Source organism: Acomys minous, assembly GCF_964271855.1.
Source record: "Acomys minous genome assembly, chromosome: 8".
In the NCBI taxonomy this organism is placed as follows: domain Eukaryota; kingdom Metazoa; phylum Chordata; class Mammalia; order Rodentia; family Muridae; genus Acomys; species Acomys minous.
This window is the reverse complement of record NC_140489.1, coordinates 15,023,166-15,044,620: the sequence shown is the minus strand read 5'-3', so window position 1 is coordinate 15,044,620 and position 21,455 is coordinate 15,023,166. Positions and strand designations below refer to the sequence as shown.

Sequence of the window (21,455 nt, the reverse complement as noted above, 5' to 3'; positions counted from 1 at the left end):
GTAAGAGTGGAGAAAGAGAGCTGAGCACTGGCATGCATGCATTCATTACTCTCCTCTCCTGATTGGGGATATGACATGACCGGCTGTGCCAAGCCCCTGTAATAGACTAAACCCTAGAATCATTGAGTTAAAAGAATACGTTGCTCTCCTTCTGGGAGTCTAAGGAAGTCCCTTAGAGTCCAGCTGGAGTTTATAACTGCAGGGTGTTGACTGACACCCCCAGGGCTCTTCCTGTAGGGACCCATCCCACTGTCTACTTGTCATATGGCCTACTGGGGCCTGGCACTTCACAGGCCTGTGTGACGCAGAAAGGAGAGGCCAAGTAGCCATAGCCACTCAAGGAAAAGGCTGGGAGCGGAGGCAGGGAGCTCTATGCCCCTGATTCCAACCAGCTTTGCCGGGAGAAGGGACTTGCACTGTCAACGGACATAGAATAGACTTGTTGGAAAGGCTTTGAAGTGAGAAGGGTGGAGTCCAGAACTGCTTGAAGGAGACGGGGCCACAGAGGAGTCGGGACACCTTGAACATGTCCTCTCAGCTGTCCCCATTCCCACACGTCACAGGACAGCCACCACCTCAGAACAACAGTTATTTAACTTCACGGGCTGACCTGACAAGCCCATGGAACACAAAGATTTGGCCGTCATTCTAGATGTTTCAATGAAGGCATTTTTTCAAGTGAAATGAATGTCAAAACCTGGTAATCCATAATGTGGGTGGGCCTCATCCAATCAGGCTGTGGACAGGACCTTCCCTTCCCTGCAGAATTTGGACCTGCCATGCCTCTACCAATGAATAAGCTAATTTTTCTTTTTCTTTTTCTTTTTCTTTCTTTCTTTCTTTCTTTCTTCTTTCTTTAATTTTTGTTTGTGGGTTGGTTGGTTTCTCTGTGTAATAACCCTGGCTTGAACTCACAGAGATCCACCTGCCTCTGCCTCCTTGAGTGCTGGGATTAATGGGGTACAGCACTACACCTGGCTAAACTAATTCTTAAAATAAACCCATGAACATACACACGGTGATAGCTGCTTCTGTGACCAGCCTAGACTCCTCGGAATAGGTGTGACCCGTGGCACATGTGAGTCTGAGAAGGGGAGGAGAAAGCTCTACCTATGTGTCACACTTGCTGTGGGGTAGTGACTTGCTATTGCCTGGGCCAGATCAATTTCTCATTTTGGCTTCCTGGTGAATCATATTCCAGCGGCTGGCTGGAATGAGACGGAACAAGCCATTTTCTTCATATTTTCTTCATGCCCAGACAGAGCTCTGTTTAACATTTACCTTCAGCCAGCTTGAAGGCAGTGTGGGTGTGCGTGCATGTGCGCGTGCATGTGTGTGTGAGCGTGTGTGCCCGTGATATTCTCCAGCTTTGAGGAAAAGAACAGACCGCTTTAATGAGCTAAGTCTGAGTGTCATCAGAGTTCTCCATAGCAACAGCCCACCCCCGCCTCCCGCCCCCGCACAGGCCTCTGGGAACCTCAGCTAGCTTCCTCACAGAGACTGGACATGTCATAGGCTGCCTCTGCAGACGCTGCTGGCCACTCAGGAACCACACTGGGTTCTCTGCTTTGTTTTGTTTGTTTTTCATGCACTGTAATTTGATCATATTCTTTCCCTTCCTCCAACTCCTCCCACATCCTCCCCAGCTCTCTACCCTTCCAATTTCATGTTCCCTCGCTCTCAAAAAAAGAAAAGAAAAGAAAAAGAAAAAGAAAATCAAAACAAACAAAACACCACAGAGTCTATTTTGTGCTGACTTTCTATCTGCTCCTGGGCATGGGGCCTGCCCCAGAGTGTGACTGACACACACAGTGACATTCCACTGAAGAAAGTGATTTGTCTTTCCCTGCAGGTGTCAGTTGCAAATGGCTTCTCTTGGAGAGAAATAGGATCTCAGTGCTGGGGGTTTTGTGCGGCCTGAACCTGTTGCAGGCCTCGTGTCGCTGTCAGTCTCTCTGAGGTCCTACGTGCAACAGTCCTGTTGGGTCCATCCCTGACACTGACTGCTGAAGTGGCCAAGAACCCATGACTGGATAGGTCATGGGCCTAGAGGAAAATACGCTAAAGGAACATAGCAAAAAAAGGATTCCTAGTGACATCACCACACCCATAGATCAAGGCCTCCTCGCTCAACCCTGATCTGAGAAGTCTCTCCTCATGGTAGGTGGAAAGTAACAGAGACCCACACGTGGGCAATGTGCAGAGACTGAGAGGCTTTGGAGCTTTCTGTCTGTCTTCACCACAGGCCCCTCACCGCCAAGGTCAGGGACCTATGCAGAAGACGAGGTGCTAAGACTGTAAGAGCCAGTGGCATAGGTGACTCTGCACACGGGTCCTCTGCTTTGGGTTAGAGCAGGGAGGCAGCGCTAAGGCACAGATGGGGAGTTCAGAGCCCCCCAGAGAGACCAGGCCTTCCCTGCAAAATATGCAAAGTGGGACTGAAAGGCCCAACTGGGGACTGTGACAAAGGCCCCACATGTCCTGTGAGGGTGTGCCGACATAATCACAAAAATGACAATGTGCCTTATTAGGTGAGCTCCCTCACAGGTGGGGTCCCTCCCACACACTCCAGACGCCCCGATCATTTCTGGACATAGCATGAAGACATTCTCAAAGGCCTGGAACTTTCTGCCCTCTGCCTCTGGGTAGGATCAGGTAACAGAGTTCCAGCCAATGAAATAGGGATGAGATGTGTGTGTCTTCTGAGCTGGCCTATGGGTGCTCCCTCCCCTCCTCCCCAGGCACTGGCCTGAAGTCCTTCCTGTCTCTGCAGATGTGTCTCTGCAGAATCCCTGGAAAGTATGAACAAGAAAGTAACATCTCTTAGGCTGGAGAGGTCACTTAGTCAGTAGCCTAGCAAGCTCAAGCCCTGGGTTCTACCTCCAACACGACATAAACTGAATGTGGTGACACACGCCTTGAATTCCAGTACTCAGGAAGCAGAAACAGGTCAATCTCTGTGAGTTCAAGACCAACCTGATCTACACAGCCAGTTCTAAGCCAGCCAAGGCTACACAGCAAGACCTTGTCCACAAAACAAAACAGCCAAAAGGAAGAGGCCACTGGATCTAAAGCTGGGCAAGCAAGAAGTAGTCGGCGTCCTCTCCTCTCCTCTCCTCTCCTCTCCTCTCCTCTTCTGTCTTTCTCTCTCTCTCTTTCTCTCTCTCTCTCTCTCTCTCTCTCTCTCTCTCTCTCTCTCTCTCTCTCTCTCTCCTCCCTCCCTCTCCCTCCCTCTCCCTCTCTCATATACCCACATACTCACACCCACACTCCATACAATGCATGTGCACATGGGTCCCCAACCCATGACCACTCTCACTTTCAAGAATGCAGTAGAAGCTTCCATTTGCATGTAAGCTTGGCTCCTCCCCAGGCAGCCAATCACCTCTGAACGGTGAGCTTCACTAACTCCCACACCACAGCTGACCCTCTACAGCATGCACTGTGGTAGAGCTGGGGCACGCAAACATTGGGCCCTGTGGGCACACTGCCCATGGGCAATGTTCACAGTTCACGAGGGTTCCATCAGGATGCGGCCAGTCCCTCCGAAGTCAAGGATGACCTGCATGCATGTCTCTCTAGTTAGACTCCTATCCCTGGCCCTGACTTAGCCCAGCACAGAACACACTGCAGCACATTCAGGACATAAAATCAACACAAGGTGAGAAAGGACTACCTACAGCAGGGGGAAGGACAGATGGGAAAATGTGAACAGAACAGAGTTCACGTCACCAGATGGTGCCTGAGCCTTCACTGAGGCTGAAGCCAAGGGGCTAGGGACAGGCCTTACTGTCCCCAAGCCTTCCTGGAAAAAAAACCTCTGATACCTGAGAGACAGGTGACAGAGGTTGTCCCCTATTCTGAATCCAGTCAGGCTCAACTCCAGTGGCTTTGAGACTGTGGGCCCTGACGATCACGGGATAAGAGGCAGCCAGCCTGCTCACCCCTATGCTCAGGCACAGTCATCTCAGCACGGTGGCACAGCAAGCAAGAAACATAATAGCTGGCCCATATAAAACCCCAAGGTGTCCTTCCTATCTTTGGGGGGGCGGGGTGCTGTCTTTTAGGAGAAAATCTTTAAATAATGTAGCCTTCCAAAAAAGAAAAGCTTCTTGTTCCCCACATTAAAGATACCGTGTTTGCTGTCAAGAGCTGTTTCTGCCCAGCACGAGGCCCTAAACAATGGCTCTCAGACACAGACACAGAGATCAGAATGCTCAATCCCACCAACCCACAGGTAGGCACAGGGGACCGGGAGCTTTAGGCTGATCCTGTGCATGTGGCATATGACTTTGGCATATTTTGAAGCTTTCCCAAGGACATCTAGAGTCCTGGGAATCTATGGGCATCACCACTACACAGTAGAAAGGACTCTATCGGATATGACTACATCAGGGTCCTGGGATAGGTTTTCTCTGGATGAGCCTTGGATATCAGCAGAGGGGTCTTGAGGACAAGGAGACAGGAGGGAGCTGAGCGTGCAGAACAGAAGCACAGGGAGGAGAGCAGATAAGATGCCCCTGCTACAAAAAAAAAAGGGGGGGGGGAGGAAGGAGTCACAATTCAAGGAATGCATGTGGCCTCTACCAGCTAAAAATGGCAAAGTACGGGCTTGCCGACACACCTCGACTATCACAGACTTTGACCCGCAGAACTGAAAGGATAAGACAGTTGTGACAATCTGTCCCAGCAGCCAGAGGTATCGCACACACCACCTCATGGTGCTGGGGTCCAGACTGTCAGGGCAGCTGTTGATTTAGGGGCTTGCCATCCTACCACCCTTGTGATTCGGAATGCAGGAGGTACACCATGCAGCTGGCTCTGGGAGTGGCATGGGGTTAAGGGTGCAGAGAAAGTGGATTCAGAGCAGTAGGCTCTGATACCTGAGCAGACACCCATGAAAATGTACCCAGGTCTCTCCCTGAGATGAAGATGGCCATCAAGAACGCCTCCCACGGGCCCAGGGGTCCCGCTCAAACTATGGCACCAGCCAAGGACAATATAGGCCGTAAACTCCAACCCCCTACCCAGATCTAGCTAATGGACAGGACATTCTCCACAGTTGAGTGGAGAATGGGGTATGACTTTCACACGTACTCTGGTACCTCATATTTGACCACGTCCCCTGGATGGGGAGACCTGGTGGCACTCAGAGGAGGGATAGCAGGTTACCAAGAAGAGACTTGATACCCTATGAGTATATACAGGGGGAGGAGGTCCCCCTCAGTCACAGTCATAGGGGAGGGGAGTAAGGGGAAAATGAAAGGGAGGGAGGAATGGGAAGATACAAGGAATGGGATAACCATTGAGATGTAACAAGAATAAATTAATAAAATAAAAATTAAAAAAAAAGAACACCTCCCACACTTCCCATCAAATCCTCCACTTCTTCCTAAGAATAATAAAAGAAACCACCTTGAGGCAGGGGTGGGGAGAAGGGTTGGCTAGCTAGCTAGAATGGACCATGGGGGCTGGTGATCATCTCTGGTCCCTAGCGACAACACCACTCTGGGCTAAAAGTGGGTGCTTCCTGTCCATCTGGGGCTTGGCTCCTATAATGGAAACCACCTGTCAGCTCCTGGGTGCCAGATGTCTCACAAGTCTGGCAGTGGCTCCTTCCAGACTCCTCCGCCCACCCAGCTCTGCACCTAGAGGGCTCCCGCCTTATTACCACTACGCACCTTGGCAGCCACAGCCTGTGCCAGGAAGAAAATAAAACCCAAACACCAGCATGCTCCATGGAAATTGCTCTGCCCACAGCAGCTGCCTCCCTTCCCCGGAGGCTCCTTATTTGCAAGAACAAATGCTTCTTCAGCAGAAATCCACCAAAGGGACCAGCTCCCTGGGGTGGGGGGGGGGGGGAGCAGGGAAGCTGCACCTGCCTCTTGCAAAGTGGTACACTCCTAATAAGACAATCTAGCCATGGTTCAGTGCCCCAGGACTCAGTGCCTGCCTTCTGCGACCCAGTGTCTCTCCAGGTAAGACACTTACCTCAGATGTCGCCAGAAATGAGGATGAGAGAGAAGATGCAAAGAACTTGTCAGAGCTGGAGGGACCAGAGGGACAAAACCAAGTGGCCAAGAGCAGTGAAGCCACCATGGGGGGGGGCACAAGGGGATAGGAGGAGGGCACTTTCATAGCACAGGGTAACGTGAGTCAGCAGGAGGCACAGGAGAGGTAGGGGCACAAAGAAGGGAGAGTGGCATTCCAAGTATGTTATACAGATGTCCTAAAAAGCAAAGACAGAACGCAGCCTAGGGTGCTACTGTGCTCCTGGTACCAGCCAAAAAGTGATGAGTTTGACATCACTGCAGGCCTGGGAACAGCTCCCAGTGGTGTTCAGGGCCTGGGGGAGAGAGTTGAGGAGCCAGAGTGAGGTCACTGAGAGTGTCAGCCACATGCAGCTCCAGTCTGAGCTCAGCACACCCTTAGAAAAGCCCAGAAAGAAGAAAATGCACCGGTGTGCACTGAGTCACCCTGGGCGGCTGCAGGCGGATGATTTGATTTCTCCTCTAAGGTTTTTGATATCATCCTGTAGACAGTGGACACGCACCACTTTGCCAACCAGAAACGAAGCTATTTTTACAAGTCTCTAGAGAGTTCACCGCCTCTCCTAGAATGGTTTAAAAATAACACCACTAACTCCACCACCGCCACCCATGACAAGAGGCTCTCTGTCCCCAGGAAGGCAAAGAGAAGCAGAACACTGGCAAAAGCAGAGGTGAGGACAGAAGAGGAAATGCCCCTGGCTGCGGAGATGAGGAAGGAGCCACAGGTTATAGAATGCATGTGGCCTCTATGGCCTCTACAAACTAATGACAGCAAAACAACAACAACAACAACAACAACAACAGCTGATTGGCACCTTGACTGACACCAGTGAGGATGCAATTGTGACAATTTGTCCAAGTAATTATCCAGAGAAGTCTCATATACTTATATATGTATATACGTGTGTGTGTGTGTGTGTGTGTGTGTGTGTGTGTGTGTGTGTGTGTGTGTATGGACCCAGTATATACATACATACACACCATCCCAGGGTACTGGGAACCACTGGCTCTCAGGACTTCCTACACATGTGCTCTGGCAAGCAGCAGATGCTCCGTGAGTCTGGTCTTTCTACACCAGTGGTAAAGGGTTAAGGATACAGAGAATATGAGGACACTCAGAATAGGAAGCTTGGTTGTTTGAGTCCCGAGACCCAGGACATAGGGTCCTAAATTTCCAGGAAGGGACTGTCCCGTGTATTGATTGTTCCCTGGTTATTAGACAATGCCTTGACTTTAAGCATTCTCAGGAGGAGGCCTCAGAATACTGTGCCCTCACACAGTCTCAAGGGGGGAAAATCCCTGCTTTCTCGGGAGCCAGGACTGGCAGGGAGACCAAGAGCACCGGGAGAGGCAGGAGCTCAGAGTAGAGGGGAACACACGTGCGAGAAAGAGTAGCCAGAAAAAAATGGCAGTCTTGACAGGAACAGAGGGAATGAAGATACCCTCCCTCCCTCCCCTCTTCCATCCCTCTTCCTCCTACCCTCTCTCCTCCTCCCTTCCTTTCCCCTCTCCTTCCCCACCCCTTCCTTGGTTTCAAACTTTCTCTGATTTGTTTAATCAAATCAAATGGGCACCCACACACCTAAGCCTCCTGGCCCATCCCATGCCTAGTTTACTAGGCTGTTGTCTTCATCAGCAGTCTCTTTGGATCCAAGCCACGCCTCCCCCAACCCTGACCCTGGGGTCGTACAGGCCCAGAGCCACCCACACCCCTGGGAAATAAAACAGCATCATGAATAGTGCAAGGTTCATCAGCCCCTTGCCCAGTAGTCCCTGGTTGAGGATGGGGCCCACAGGCTCCAGGTTCCCTCCCTCCTCAGGGATCCAGGGGCCTGGGGTCATCCACAAGCCTTCAGTGTCCAGGGTTCATCACGGATACTCCATAGAGAAAGGTGAGCCCAGTTCCTCCTGCTCCTGCCAGCTCTCAGTGTGTGCTGGCGAGAGCCTGCTGAATGCCAGCAAGAGGTACCAGTCCCTTTGTGTGGCTGGGATGGTAAGGATGGGGGAGGATGGAGCTGGAGGTCTGCTGCAAGCTGTTCCCTCCGCCAGAGCCCTCCATCTCCTGTCCAAACACCCCTTGTCCTTAGCATCCTTAGCCCGCCATAGTCCAAAGTGAGATGAAGGCGTCCATGCTTCTGGCAGAGCCAGCATTCATTTAATAAATACATTTGCCTCTTGTGCATCAGGCAGTGAAGAGACAGAGGTGGAAGAGAGCCAGGTTTCACCCTGGGCAGCTGCCCAGCAGAGGCTACAGGTGTATCAGCAGCAGGTGGTACCGTGGGACAAGCTGGGAACAGCAGGGGGCATAGAGAGCTCTCAAAGAAATGACAGCGGACCTGCCCCTTAAGATCCAAGTGGTTCTCTGAGCTGAAAGAGCTCTTGGCACAAAAGGAAAAACAGGAAGATAGCCTGATGGAAAGTCCTCTGGGACGAAGGTCAGCAGTCTCATGTTGACCAAAGGACTTGGCTAGCCACACTGACCAAGTCAAGTGCCTCCTGGACTCAGGACCTTTGTACTTCACGGTTCCTCTGCCTATGGTACTTTTCTCTCCAGTTATTGCCTGGTTTGCTTCGTTTGTTTCATCTCCTCCCTGAGAAACTTTCCCTGACCACAGAGAGGGTCTCATGTCATTTTCCTCTTGTTACTGTAACAGATTACCCCAAACATGGTAACATAAAAAGAACACAAATGTTTCTTACAACTCTGGAGGTCAAATGCCAGAAACGAGCCTCACCAGGCTACTTCCAGGCTCCCTTGCATAAATTTCAAGGGAAGCTCAAATATTCTGCTTTTCTCTTTTCTTCCCCCTCACTCGTTTTGTGTTGCTAACACAGGGTCCCTCACACTGCCCAGTCCTAGAGGCTTTAACTCTGCCTGTGTCGGACCCATCTCATGGGGTGGAGGGATTTGGACATGAAAAGTCCCCTGCAGGCTTACATACTGAACACTTCACCCCCTGCACTGGCACTATTTAGGGAGGTTCCAGAAACATGAAGGTCTGAGACCTAGATAAAGGAAGTGGGTCACTGGGGGGTGCACATTTGAAGGTTAGGCCTGTCCCAGTCCATTCCTGCCTCCTGCCTACCATAAAGTGAGCAGCGCCTCTTCTTTACACGCCTGTCTCCTGGTGTTCCACCCAAGTGCAAAGTGGTCACAGGCGGCCAAGTGGTCACAGGCAGCCAAGTGGTCACAGGCTACACCCTCTGAAATAGTAAAGTCAGTTCTTCCTCCTTCCCGCTTCCTCAAGTTATGCAATGACAGTTACATAAAGGGATTGAAGAGATGGCTCGGTGGATAAGAGCACTTGCTGCACAAGCCTGTGGACCTGAGTTCAAACCCCCAGAACTGACGCAAGCACCTGATATGGCCATGCACGCAGTTCCGGGGGTCACGGGACAGAGGCTTGCTGGAGCTTGCTGACCACCAGCCTTGGCTCTGGGTTCAGTGCAAGACCCTGTACCAAGGGAATAAGGAAAAGTAGGCAGAGCTGGACATATGACATCTCTCTTTGGCCCCTGCGCACACATGCACACTCACACACACTTAAGAAAAAAAAAAAGGTAAGTGATGCAGGTGGTAGGTGTACAACTAAAGCCCGGGAAGCCATCAGCTGGCAGATGACAAGCTGGCACACACATCCCAGATTCAGCCATATCTCCGAAGGATTCTGTCCTAACGGGAGGTGGGATAAGTCTCCATGGACTTGCACAACCCATCCTAGGGAGAATGGTACCCATTTGCCTGTTCCTCCCACCATCCCCAAGACGGACACGTAGCATGGCTCCTCACTGACTCTCCAGCGCATGTGGGTGCATGGAGGCCATGGCCTTACTACCTGGGTATCTTCTCACTGACCAAGTGATCTCGGCCAAGTCCCCTGTCCCCTGGATGCACAGGCTCCCTAGGCCTCATGGTGGCAAATAGTAGCGTGGCTGAGGAGCACTCCCATCACACCACCACAGAGGGAGCTGCACAGAGGGAGCCGGCTGGCTGCCATTCCCTGGTCACCCACATGGCGTGAGTTGAGAACTGGAGTTACAGGAGTGCTAACCCACGCCAGGCTTCTAATGGGGGTATCAGGAACCGAACCCTGGTCCTCAGGCTTGTACGGAAGCTTCCTACCCATACCACATCAACTCCTCAGCCCCTGTTTAAGTTACTTTTATCAATTTATCACTGTTACCATGGGTACCTGAGGGGGCAGCATAAAACAAGCTAAGATGTAGGGACCCCCCCCACCACCCCCACCCCATGTGTTCTCAGTTCACTCTGCTTTCTGTGGTGTCGGTCAATCAGAACATCCACAACCAGTGACAGAATACAGCGGAAGTGACAAACGGTCCCCATGCTGTGTCAGGCCAGGTCACGGCTTATACAAGCTGTCAACTCCAGTTCCCGGAAGATGAGAAGATTAAGATGTAAAAAGGACAGGACTGGACGGAGGCCCTGCAGTCAGAGCTGGGGGTGGGGTGAGGGGAAGAGATGCTGCTCGTCCCAGCCTTCCTCTCCTCCATGACTGAGAACCCCTTACTTTCAGGTGAAATCCACTAAGCAGTCTTCTTCGCAGTTTCTTGTTATTATGCACTTAACCAGTGAGATCTGAGCAAGAATCAATAGGGTAGTTTTCAAAACTCTGCACAAAGCACTGGCATTTGCCTTTAATCCTTCCTTATTTTACTTTCTTCAAACCTGCTTCATCAAACACTAATGTTAGGGCCTCAGCTCTCGTAGTTACCTACATACAGGGGACAGCAGATCTGTGAGCTAGGAGAAATCTGGGTCACTCCAGGTTTGGGGGGCATACTACCACATGGCTTTGGACTCCATGTGTAGAAATGCTCTTCTGTTTACAGCCTCGTGATTTGGGGTTCTCTGGAACCTACAGCTAAACCTTATTGAGAGTGAGACCAAAGCCTGTGTTCTTGGACCTCATGTCAGCCAGTGACAGAACTTGTTCTCTTGGGAGTCACTGGTGAGAGCCAAGTCCGTCAGCTGGAGCTTCCAGGGTAGCTATGTGCTGGGGGCCACAGGAGTCAGAGAGAAAGGCAGGCCGGCAGACCCCTCCCTGCTGCTTTCCTTGAAGGTCTGGCTTTACCAGTCTTGAAAGAATCCGGAAAGTCTCGACAGGGAAGTTCTGTGTTGCAGGAGTTCATGAGCGGGAAATTTCAAAGGTCAGATGACTTATGACACCAGCCATCACAGAACCCAGGCAGATGGCCACCCTTGTCTAGTCTAAACCAAGCCATGCAAGGAAACAGGCCTTTTGAGGAGCCATGATGTCATCTGCCACAGCCCACAAACAGAAATGAGACATTTAGTGTCAGGAATGTGACACCCACATACACAACTTGTGATGAGCCCTAAATGCACACTTTTGTGTGTGTGTGTGTGTGATGGTAGTCCCTTGAGACAAGATCTCTCTGTGTAACCCTGGCTGCCCTAAAACTCACTATATAGACCAGGCTGGCCTTGAAGTCACAGTGATCCTCCTGCCTCTGCCTCACTAGCTCCAGCTCCTTTACAGTCTTGTCACAGGGTGGGTGTGTGAGGCAGGAGCCTGCAGCAGGTGAGAAGCCCTGTTCTACAGACCAGTGTCTCGTGCCTGCAGAGGCAGCAGTAGATGACTGTGCCAAACAGACACCAGGCTGTTACATCAACCGTTTTACAGTAGGAGCATGCAGCAACCTGCTCAGGTCACAGTGTTCACCCAAGCCCCGAGCTCCTGACGGCAAGGCAAGCCTTGGGAGCCGTGTAACTTCCTGCACTGGCTTCGCAGTCCTGTAATTCCCTCCACCCTTGAGCTCACAATCTGAACAGGAAAAGGAGGGAGAGACTTGCTGGGTGCAGCTGGCCACTGCTGACTAGAGCCAGGGCAGCAAGTGCAACAGGCCCTACTGGAGTGACAGCTCGGCTCTGTGGGGGGTAGAGGGGGGTTGGTGAGGCTAGGGGGAGGTGCTTCCCCGTGCTTAGCAGAAACAATATTCCTCATAGTTCAGTTTATCCAGGTGAAAATGAAGGTGGGGACAAAGCACCCATTCCTGACTAGGCATAAGGTGATCATAGGACCCTTCCCACAGCACTCAGCCTACTCAGTACCACAGGAACAACGGTGGCCATTGAACGGAAGCCACAGAAACAGCCCCTTCCCTGTTATGATCTACGGAGAGCACATTATAGGGACAGAAGGCTCCACGCAGATCTCCCAGCCAGTGTCTCAGGTGTGGCTCAGACACCTGCAGTGTAAGGTACCCTGCATGGGGCAGGGTTTCCCCTCCCAGTACTGGGGGGTGGGGTAGGGGATCATTCCCAACTAGGGGATAATCTGGGCATGGCAGGCTATTAAATGGTACTGGGGCCTCTACCCTCCCCCCACCTCCTGGGGAGACAAAAAAGCACCCTGCAGTTGTGAAACCCCAAACCTATCCAGAGTTTACCAAGCCCTCCCCAGAGACTGGCTCTGCCTGAGGTAAGCACTGAGCTGATGTCTGAGGAGGTCTCAGCTGGAGAGCACACAGACAGGGTCCCTCCCTGGGGGCTCAAAGATTCCCACAGGGAGGTATCTGCTGGAGAGAAGCCCAGGTCAGGGACTAGGAGACCACTCTTTGTTGACAAGCAAAGAGAGCTGGATGGCACCTGACTACCAGGGGGAGGAGTCAGGATTGGAGTTAAGATCTCACGTTCTTCTGCGGTCGCCACACCCCTCTCTGCGGGACAGCTCAGCTTCAGCACGCACAGCTGAGTCCCAGATCCAGCCCAACCCTTTCTTCCTTGTTTCTCAAGGCTTTTCTACTTCTCACCCTGGGTTCCAGGAAGTTCATTGCTGTGGCCCCTCCCTCCAGCACCATGGCTCCTCCCTCCAACTTGCCTATCCTGGGGCCCCTCCACACCTTCAGTTGTCGGAAAATGGCCCCCACGCCCGCCGTACCCCACCCCCACCCCACGACCCAAGCCAGTGGAGGCAGGGGCTGAGAAGCCCCAGCTTTGGTGACTGATTACTTGGATTTGATTGCCAGGTTGTCACCTCCTCTCACACTTGAAGGGATAAGAGGTCGGGGTTTTTTTTTTTTTAATTTATTTTTTTATTGCCTGAAGGCAGAATAAAAATTATGTTGCAGGCCAGAAACATACTCCCCAACGGTGGTGAATGGAAGTCCCAACTTTAAAGCCCACCTCGGGGCTAGGTGAGAAGGCTCAACAGGTAAAGGCACGTGCCACCACACCCAGCAACCTGAGTGAGAATCCTACAAGACTCATGGTGAAGGGACCTCCACCCATGCACTGTAACATGTGTGCATCACCCCATGACCCTGCCCTGTACAGAAAATCAATAAAATTCAATTTAAAAATCTACCCCAAACGCTGACCAAGAGACTGGGCCATCACTTTTCTCAGAACCTGCCCTGAGAAAATACTACATCATAACAAGGTAGCCTCACCTGGGGCAGCTCTGTCTGGAAATAGGCTTATGTGTCCCTAGGCAAGGTACAAGGAAGTTGCAGCCCACTGTTCAGCAGGGCCTGGTGTGCTCACTCCACAGGTGCTAGCGGCCAGCTTGGGCCAGCCAGTCTCCAACAGGCAGCTAAGAACTGAGAGTGGGTCACCCAATATGTCTAGGAAGGCACTAGGCAAGGCAGATGGTAATCTCTCTCATGGGGCAATGGGCACCTGTGAGGTCTGATGATAGGCAGGCCTGTGACAAAGAGCAGATGGGATGATGGGAAATGAACAGGGGAAGGTGAGGCAAGTGGTGACGTGGCCTGAGAGCCACATAAACACAAGAGCAGTTGGATATAGATGTATAGATGAACAAATCAGGTCACTGCCCTGCAGGCTGCACACCCACACCCAGCAAGTGCTGTCCAAGGCTGGCCCAGCTCTCCAGTGGGTCCAGAGAGGAACATGCCTGGGAAGCGCCAGGGAGCAGCCCTCAAGCCCCTGGCTTCCATGTATGAAGACTTTGCTTTAAGACAGGACAGCATTGTCCCTTCCCTCTGTCCATCACCTCACACCCCCTGATCAGGTAACCTTCTAACTCTTTTTTGGGGGGCGTTGTTTTGTTTTGTTTGTTGTTGTTGTTGGTTTTTGTTTTTTGGTTTGTTTTGGTTTGTTTTGGTTTGTTTTGGTTTGGTTTTTCAAGACAGAGTTTCTCTGCATACCCTTAGCTGTCCTGGACTCAATTTGGAGACCAGGTTGGCCTCGAACTCACAGTGATCTGCCTGCCTCCACCTCCTGAGTGCTGGGATTAAAGGCATGCACCACCATGCCCAGCCCCAACCTTCTAACTCTCCAATCTTGCGTTTGAGCCCTGACTTCACCGGAAGACCTACAGACAGATGGAGGGTATCTGTGGCCATCAAGGTAAAAGTCTAGAATTCCCAACCCTTTTGCATAACCACAAAGAATTCCTGGTGGCAGCTGTGTAGCCAAATCCAGACCTACACACGGATATACACGCCCTGCTTCCAGGTTAGATCGGCTGACAGCATCTACCTGACTTCGCCAGCTGGACCACTGATGGAGGGGTGTGGCTCATTTGACTCAATAGCACACTATGCCCTACGGAGTTGGCTAAAGAAACAGTACAGCTTTGGGGATGATGTCAAACATAATGCTAGGGCTAGGGAGCTGGCTCAGTCAGTACAGTGCTCCTGCAGAAGGCATGAGGACCTGAATTCAGACCCCAAGGCCCGTGTAAAAAAGCAGCTGTGGATGTCTACTTGTCTAATCTGAGTGCTGGGAGACAGAGGCAGGTTTATCTCTGGAGCTTTCTGGCCAGTGGCCTGGCTGAATCAGTGAACTCCATGTCACAGGGAGAGACTCTGCCTCAAAAGATAAGGTGGAAGAGTAATTGAGGAAGATACCCAACATCAACCTCTAGTATAACACACATACACCCCACAGATACACACACACATACACACACACACACACACCCCACAAACCCATACAGATGTTTACATATATGAACACTTAGATACATATGCACCATATACACAGAGAGATATGCTTTGGGTCATGAAGGTGACAAATGCCAGGCAGAGAACGCCAGTTGGGGTGAAGCTATGAGGAGCTGCAGGCAAGTGTGGGCATTCCCTGTGTATCCTCTCACTGGTCCATCAGGAGGAAGGGCAGCATCCACCAACTTTATAGATGTAGCCATCCTCCATCAAGGGAGGCAGGTGATGCCAAGGCAGGAAAGTGTCTCTCCTTTGGTGGCATTAGAAGTCAGACTGGAGAGCATCAGGGGCACAGGGGAGTAACTCAGAGGGCCTTCAGGGCACCACAGGTGAGGAGGAAGACAGACAGTAGCACCATGGCCTAGGAGTTTCAGAACTGAAGTGTCCTCTGAGATCACAGCTGGCTCTCCACACTAAAGATGCCTGGGCAGGAAACCGCATCTCTACCAACAAACATGAGTGCCTTCCTAGATGTCCCTTCTTAAACAGTATAATACATGAGTGGTTTCTAGTAGTTCGTGTGACAGGATCTAGGATCTAGGGGACGAGCCTCTGGCACGTCTGTGAGGAGTGTCTGGATTGGGTGTCGGTGGGAGACCCACCCTGAATGTGGGCAGTGCCATTCCATGGGTTTTAGACTTGGACTGACTGCAAGGGAGAAAGTCACCATTTCTCTCTGTTCCTGGCTGCAGATGCCATGTGATCAGCTGCCTCGTGCTCCTGCCATATAACTTTCCCTCCGTGATGGACCAAAACGTGTCCTCACCCTATGAGCCGAAACAAACCCTCCCTTCCTTATGTTGACTTTGTCAGGTGTTTGTTACAACAGTGAGAAGAGCAAGGGGTACAATTAGTCAGGCTAAGTACTCTGGAGAGCTACAGTAACAGGTCTGCACAGACTCAATTCAATACTATTCCACTTTATATGAGAGATCTGAAACCCTGAACATACTGCCTCTCAGGTACTCAGGCATCATGGCACAGCTTAGCCTAGTCCTGCTGGGTCCATAGACACACCATAATGGTGGCCCCTCTGTGGGCAGTAGAGCCATGACCCATCAGAGCACACTGGAGAAACTGAGGTCCAGACAGGAACTTCAGGCCAGTGCCACCAGCTTGCTACTCATACAACCAAACCCCGTGTCAGTGGGGGGACTGGCGTGGCTCAGTGGAAAAAGCACATGGGTCTGTGATGCACCTGTAGTCAAATTCTAACCCTGCTATGAATAAGCCATGATACCATGAACCCTGAATGAGGCTTCGTGGCGCCTCCACTCTCTATATGAAAATTAGAGGTAACTCCCTGCTTGGAGAGTTACGGGAGAATTAAATATAAAACACTCCATGGTGCTCCTGTCACACATGCTCAGTGATGGCAACAGCAATGTGGTGGTGCACGTGCCATCAGCATCACCTTCACTTTCCCCATCATGTCAGTCACCCCCAAGCCAGATGCCTGACAGATGTGCCTTCCCATCTAGGGGACAGACCTGCCTGGAATTGGACACTGGGGATGTGAGGGTTGGGAGAAAGCACAAGACATCAGGGAAACATAACCACAGTGTTTTCTGTTCCTCAAAGCACTAAGTCACCCCCGTTGCATATGTCTGGATCTGGGGTAACCTGTGTACTGTGCGTTCACGCCTGGGAAGGTCTCTTCCTAGCAAAGCCTGTTTGGAAGGAGGTGGATCCCATAATTTTTCTTCTGTAATTATTTTTTATTATATTATAATTTATTCACATTACATTCCGATTGTAATCCCCTCACTCTTATCTTCCTGTTCCCACCCTCCCTCCTTCTTCTGCCCTATTCTCCTGCCCCTCCCCCCCCCCCACAGGTAGGGACTTCCTCCTCTGCCTTCTGACCACAGCCTAACAGTTCTCATCTGGATAGCCTGCATCCCCTTCCTCTGTGTTCCTACAGGGCCTCTCCACCAAGGGGCAGTGATCAGATCATGGGCACTAGAATTCGTGTCAGAGGCTCTCCCTCATCCCACCCCCACGTGGAGAATGAGCTGTCCATCGGCTACGTCTGAACAGAGGGTCTAGGTTCTTTGCTTGCATGCCCTTGGTTGGAGCATCAGTTTATGCAGACCTCTCGGGGTCCAGATCCGCCAGCCTTGATAGTCTCCTTGGTGCACCTGGCAACCCCTGCCCCCGTCCTTCCATCCCTCAACTCTTTAATACAACTCATAGCCCTTCACCCAGAGTCCGGCTCCAAGTAACCAGTATCTGTCCTGATACCCCTTTGGGTAGAGTCTCTCAGAGGACATCTATGTTGAGCCAATATACACTTGTGAGCACATACCATGGTTGTCTTTCTAGGTTACCTCACTCAGAATGATCTTTTCTAGTTCCATCCATTTGCCTGCACATTTCAAGAGTTCCTTGTTTTTGACAGCTGAGTAGTATTCCATTGTGCAAATGTACCACAGTTTCTTTATTCATTCTTCAGTTGACGGACATCTAGGTTGTTTCCAGATTGTGCCTATTGCGAATAAAGCACCTTTGAACATAGCTGAGCAAATGCCCTTGTTGTGTGGTGGAGCATCTTTCTGGCATATGCCCACGAGTGGTATAGCTGGGTCTTGCGGTAGCACTATTTCCAATTTTCTGAGAAAGCACCAAATTGATATCCAAAGTGGTTGTACAAGTTCACACTCCCACTAGCAATGGAGGAGTGTTCCCCCTTTTCCACACCCTCGCCAGCATGAGGAGATCAAAGGGATACAAATTGGAAAGGAAAAAGTCAAATTATCATGATTTGCAGATGATATGATAGTATACATAAGTGACCCCAAAAATTCTACCAAGGAACTCCTACAACTGATAAATACCTTCAGCAAAGTGGCTGGATACAAAATCAACTTTAAAAACCCAGTAGCCCTCTGTATACAAATGAAAAAAATGGGCTGAGAAAGAAATTATGGAAACTATACCCTTCATAATAGCCATAAATAATATAAAGTATCTTGGTATAGCTCTAACCAAGCAAGTGAAAGACTTGAGTGAACACAACTTCAAGTCTATGAAGAAAGAAATTGAAGAAGATACCAGAAGATGGAAAGATCTCCCATGCTCAGGGATCGGGAGAATCAACATAGTAAAAATGGCCATCTTACTAAAAGTAATCTACAGATTCAATGCAATTCCCATCAAAATACCTACACAGACCTTGAAAGATCCCAGACTTCTAAGAGCCCAAATAATGGCCAGAACCCTGAACCATTGCTTTAATGAGTGGCACGCCATTGTCTCTGCCTCAGCTTCTGGGGCATGGTAAGACATAGGATCCACAGCTACACCCCCAAGACAGCCTCAAGGTGTGGTCCACAAGCCTCACTGCCACCCGCTTTAGTCACAGGCAAGCAGAGTCCCTCTTTTCCAGCAACAGCCATGAGCTCTTCCCATTTCTACATAAGAACAGCTGACACGGGGCCCTAGTTTGGGACCCTACAGTCAAATCTACAGGCGCCACTGCTGTTGCATATCTCAAAAGGCTCAAGTCCTTTCCTACCCTTCTCTATGCCCCCAAGAGTGCTGCAACAAGGCAGACATCAACAGACATGTATGTTATAGTAAGGTCAATTCAAGAGCCAGCAGGTCTCTGGCCGGGTCAACTAGAAGACAATCTGTGTTTTGAAAAACAAAAATTGCAGCCTGTGCACCTGATGCATTAAGTAATTTTCCATAGTGTCATCCAAGCGGGCATCATCATCATGTCCCTCCCTATCTTGGATTCTCCCCATGACTGGAGAGCACTGAGTTATAACAGACATGATTCATGGGAGGCATGACCTCATCTGTTGACTCCTCCAGAGACCTCAAAGCTGGACCTTCACATCAAAGAGCCTTCTGAATGAGGGGCCCAAGGATATAACTCCTTTATTTGAACTCTCAAGCAGGTGGTCCCACTCCATTGGGATGCTCAAAGCGGATTCTGATGGTAATATGACTGTTATTTCGTAGACTCAGCTAAGGGTGCTAAAGCTCCAACATGTCACTCCCTTAAGCATCCTCTGTTCTGGAGTCAGTTGTCACCCCTATCAGCACTTGCACATGGAGGAACACTGGCCTCCAGCTAGGCAAATGGCTGCAGGAGAGACAGAGGCCATAAGTCCACAGGCTTATTCACAACCTCCCCAACTGCATCCCCAGGCTCTCTTTGTCCTGAGCTGGCTCCCTCCTAGTCTCTGGAGCATACATACTCCTACACTGCATTTTATCATCTCACTCACCTGGCAGCCACCTCGGCCCAGGCCCACCTGACATAGGGACCCGTCACAGGGCACCTTCCCCATCCTTCAGCACCACTTATCTCTTCTACCCCCCAATAGCCCAGGCTTCCGTTAGATCCTTGGTGCCTCTCATCTCTCATGACATGCCCTAAATCTGAGAGGATATGGCCCAAACCCCAATCATCGCTGCATAGATGAATTAAGTCCTTCACTCCATCCAGCTGAGCTCCTGGGAAAACACTGACCACCACACCAAGAGAGAGGAAGAAATGCCCCCTTATGTACATGTGTGCGTGTGTGTGTGTGTGTGTGTGTGTGTACATGTGTGTGAGGTGTGTGTGTGTGTGTGTGTGTACATGTTCATTTGGGTACAGGTGCATATGCGCAGACCAAAGATAATCTCACATGTTCCTCCAATGGCTCAACAGACAGACAAACAGGGTGTCTCACTGTCCTGGAGTTCACCAGGCAGGCTCAGCTGGCTGGCCAAAGGGCCCTATAGGTCTGAGAGTATCTACCTCCCCAGTAGGGTTACAGGCATGATGGACCACACTCCTCAGCTGCCCCGCTCTCCGCTCTCCTCTCTCTCTCTCTCCCTCCCTACCACCCCCCCCCCCCCGGCTTGGCTTCTGGGGACTGAATTCAGGTCCTTTTCAAGTAGTTTCCCATCTAAGCTATCTCCCCAGCTCCTACCACCACACACAGTTTAATACAAAGAAAGGAAAGGAACAAATGTTGACTCAAAAGGCCCAGTGACCTCAGTGCATCCCCTACCAGCCCCAGGCAGACACTAAGTTGCTAATACCACACATCACAGACTGAAGAGACCAGCACATAGAAAAGAAGACACTTTGGCTAACACCACGCTAATACACAGAAAGGAAACTCAAGCCTCAGGCCGCCTCCAAGCCCTACTTTCCCTACTCAACAGGCACAGGTTGCCCTTCCTCGTTGCTGGGTTTTGTTTTGATTTTTTTCTCCTGGACTGATCAACCCTGTTTAAGCCACCAGGGCTGCAAAACAAAAGGCCTCATTTGAACAGTGCTGAGGGACCACACATCCATTTGTTCTTTGCTGGAACCTCCACAGGTCGCTTCCACAGTATCCCTCCCTGCAGCTGGACAGAACCCCCCCCCCCCCAAGAATCCAGTGAACCAGTTAAGGTCAGCCTGGTGGTGTCTGGTGAAGGCCACACAGTTAACCTCTCGTCTCACCAGAAGCAAAAGACTGCTTTAAAAGCTTGGCGCCAGAAATCGATAGGGCAGATTTATTAAAGTGGGCAGGGTGCCAACACTTGACCACGTAGAACCTAAACAAGGGTCCCATGGCAGCATGCTTTAAGACCCCACCGTGCCCAGGCTCCTTCATAAAACAGCAACTAACCTACGCTACTGTCCAATCAAAACTTTGCCTGCCAAGCTGGGCGGGGCTTACAGCACACTGGTGGGTGAATGGAAGCTTTGGGGAAGTCCCGACCCTGTGGTAAGTACTCAGCTTCTACAGCTGCAGCCAACTAAGTTCCTGACTCCCAAGGCCTTGGGACACCAGCCACAGGTGAACCAGAGTATGGCTGAGGAAACAGCCATTAGAAGTGGCCATATTCAGCAATTCCTGAAAAACCATCAAAAGGGAAAACACCCTAACCCTAACCCTAACCCTAACCCTAACCCTAACCCTAACCCTAACCCTAACCCTAACCCTACAGGCATTTTCAGAAGTTGAGTTTCCAGAGTGAGGGAGACCAGAGCACTCACTTATCAAATTTCCCACCAGCCACCAGGGCTCTCAATGTTGCAATACAACATTGCTATCTACAAAGTTCACATTCAAGAACCGTGCGATCAAGTTACCCAAATAAGTATATTTCATAATGACAAGTAAGTTTACGATTCTGTGTTGTGCCACTTCCAGGGCTAGACTCCGGGGTGACTGCAGCCCTTGGGCCTCAGGTGGAACAGGTCTGTAGGCAGGCCCTTCACCTCCAGGACCACACAGTCATCATGGCTCTCGAGGCAGGTACAGCTCAGTACTGTTCTTCCTATGTCACACGAGGTGTCTGGAGAACAAAGATATCACCCAAATAATCTTCCACAAAGCACCAGGGCTGGGGTTCTAGCCCACCAAGAGGTCTCCCATCATCCTGGGCAGCGCTGACCCCCAGTGTGTGGGGGAACAGGTTTCTCTTCTACAACCTTCTCTTCTAAGTCCT

General features: G+C 50.8%; 1 protein-coding gene across 6 annotated transcripts in view; it reads right to left on the bottom strand.

Annotated features, from left to right (window-relative positions):
• CLMN (calmin) overlaps positions 1-21,455 on the bottom strand; it is a 96,454-nt gene that overhangs the window by 63,475 nt on the left and 11,524 nt on the right. Inside the window, exon 1 of one of the 6 annotated variants that reach the window (XM_084792562.1) lies at positions 5,682-5,748. The exons of the other annotated variants lie outside the window; for them this stretch is intronic. Within the exon in view, the coding sequence (XP_084648688.1) occupies positions 5,682-5,733 (52 nt within the window). The 5' untranslated portion in view covers positions 5,734-5,748. Of the gene's footprint in view, positions 1-5,681; positions 5,749-21,455 lie in introns of those variants that run through there. 6 annotated transcript variants of the gene reach the window in all.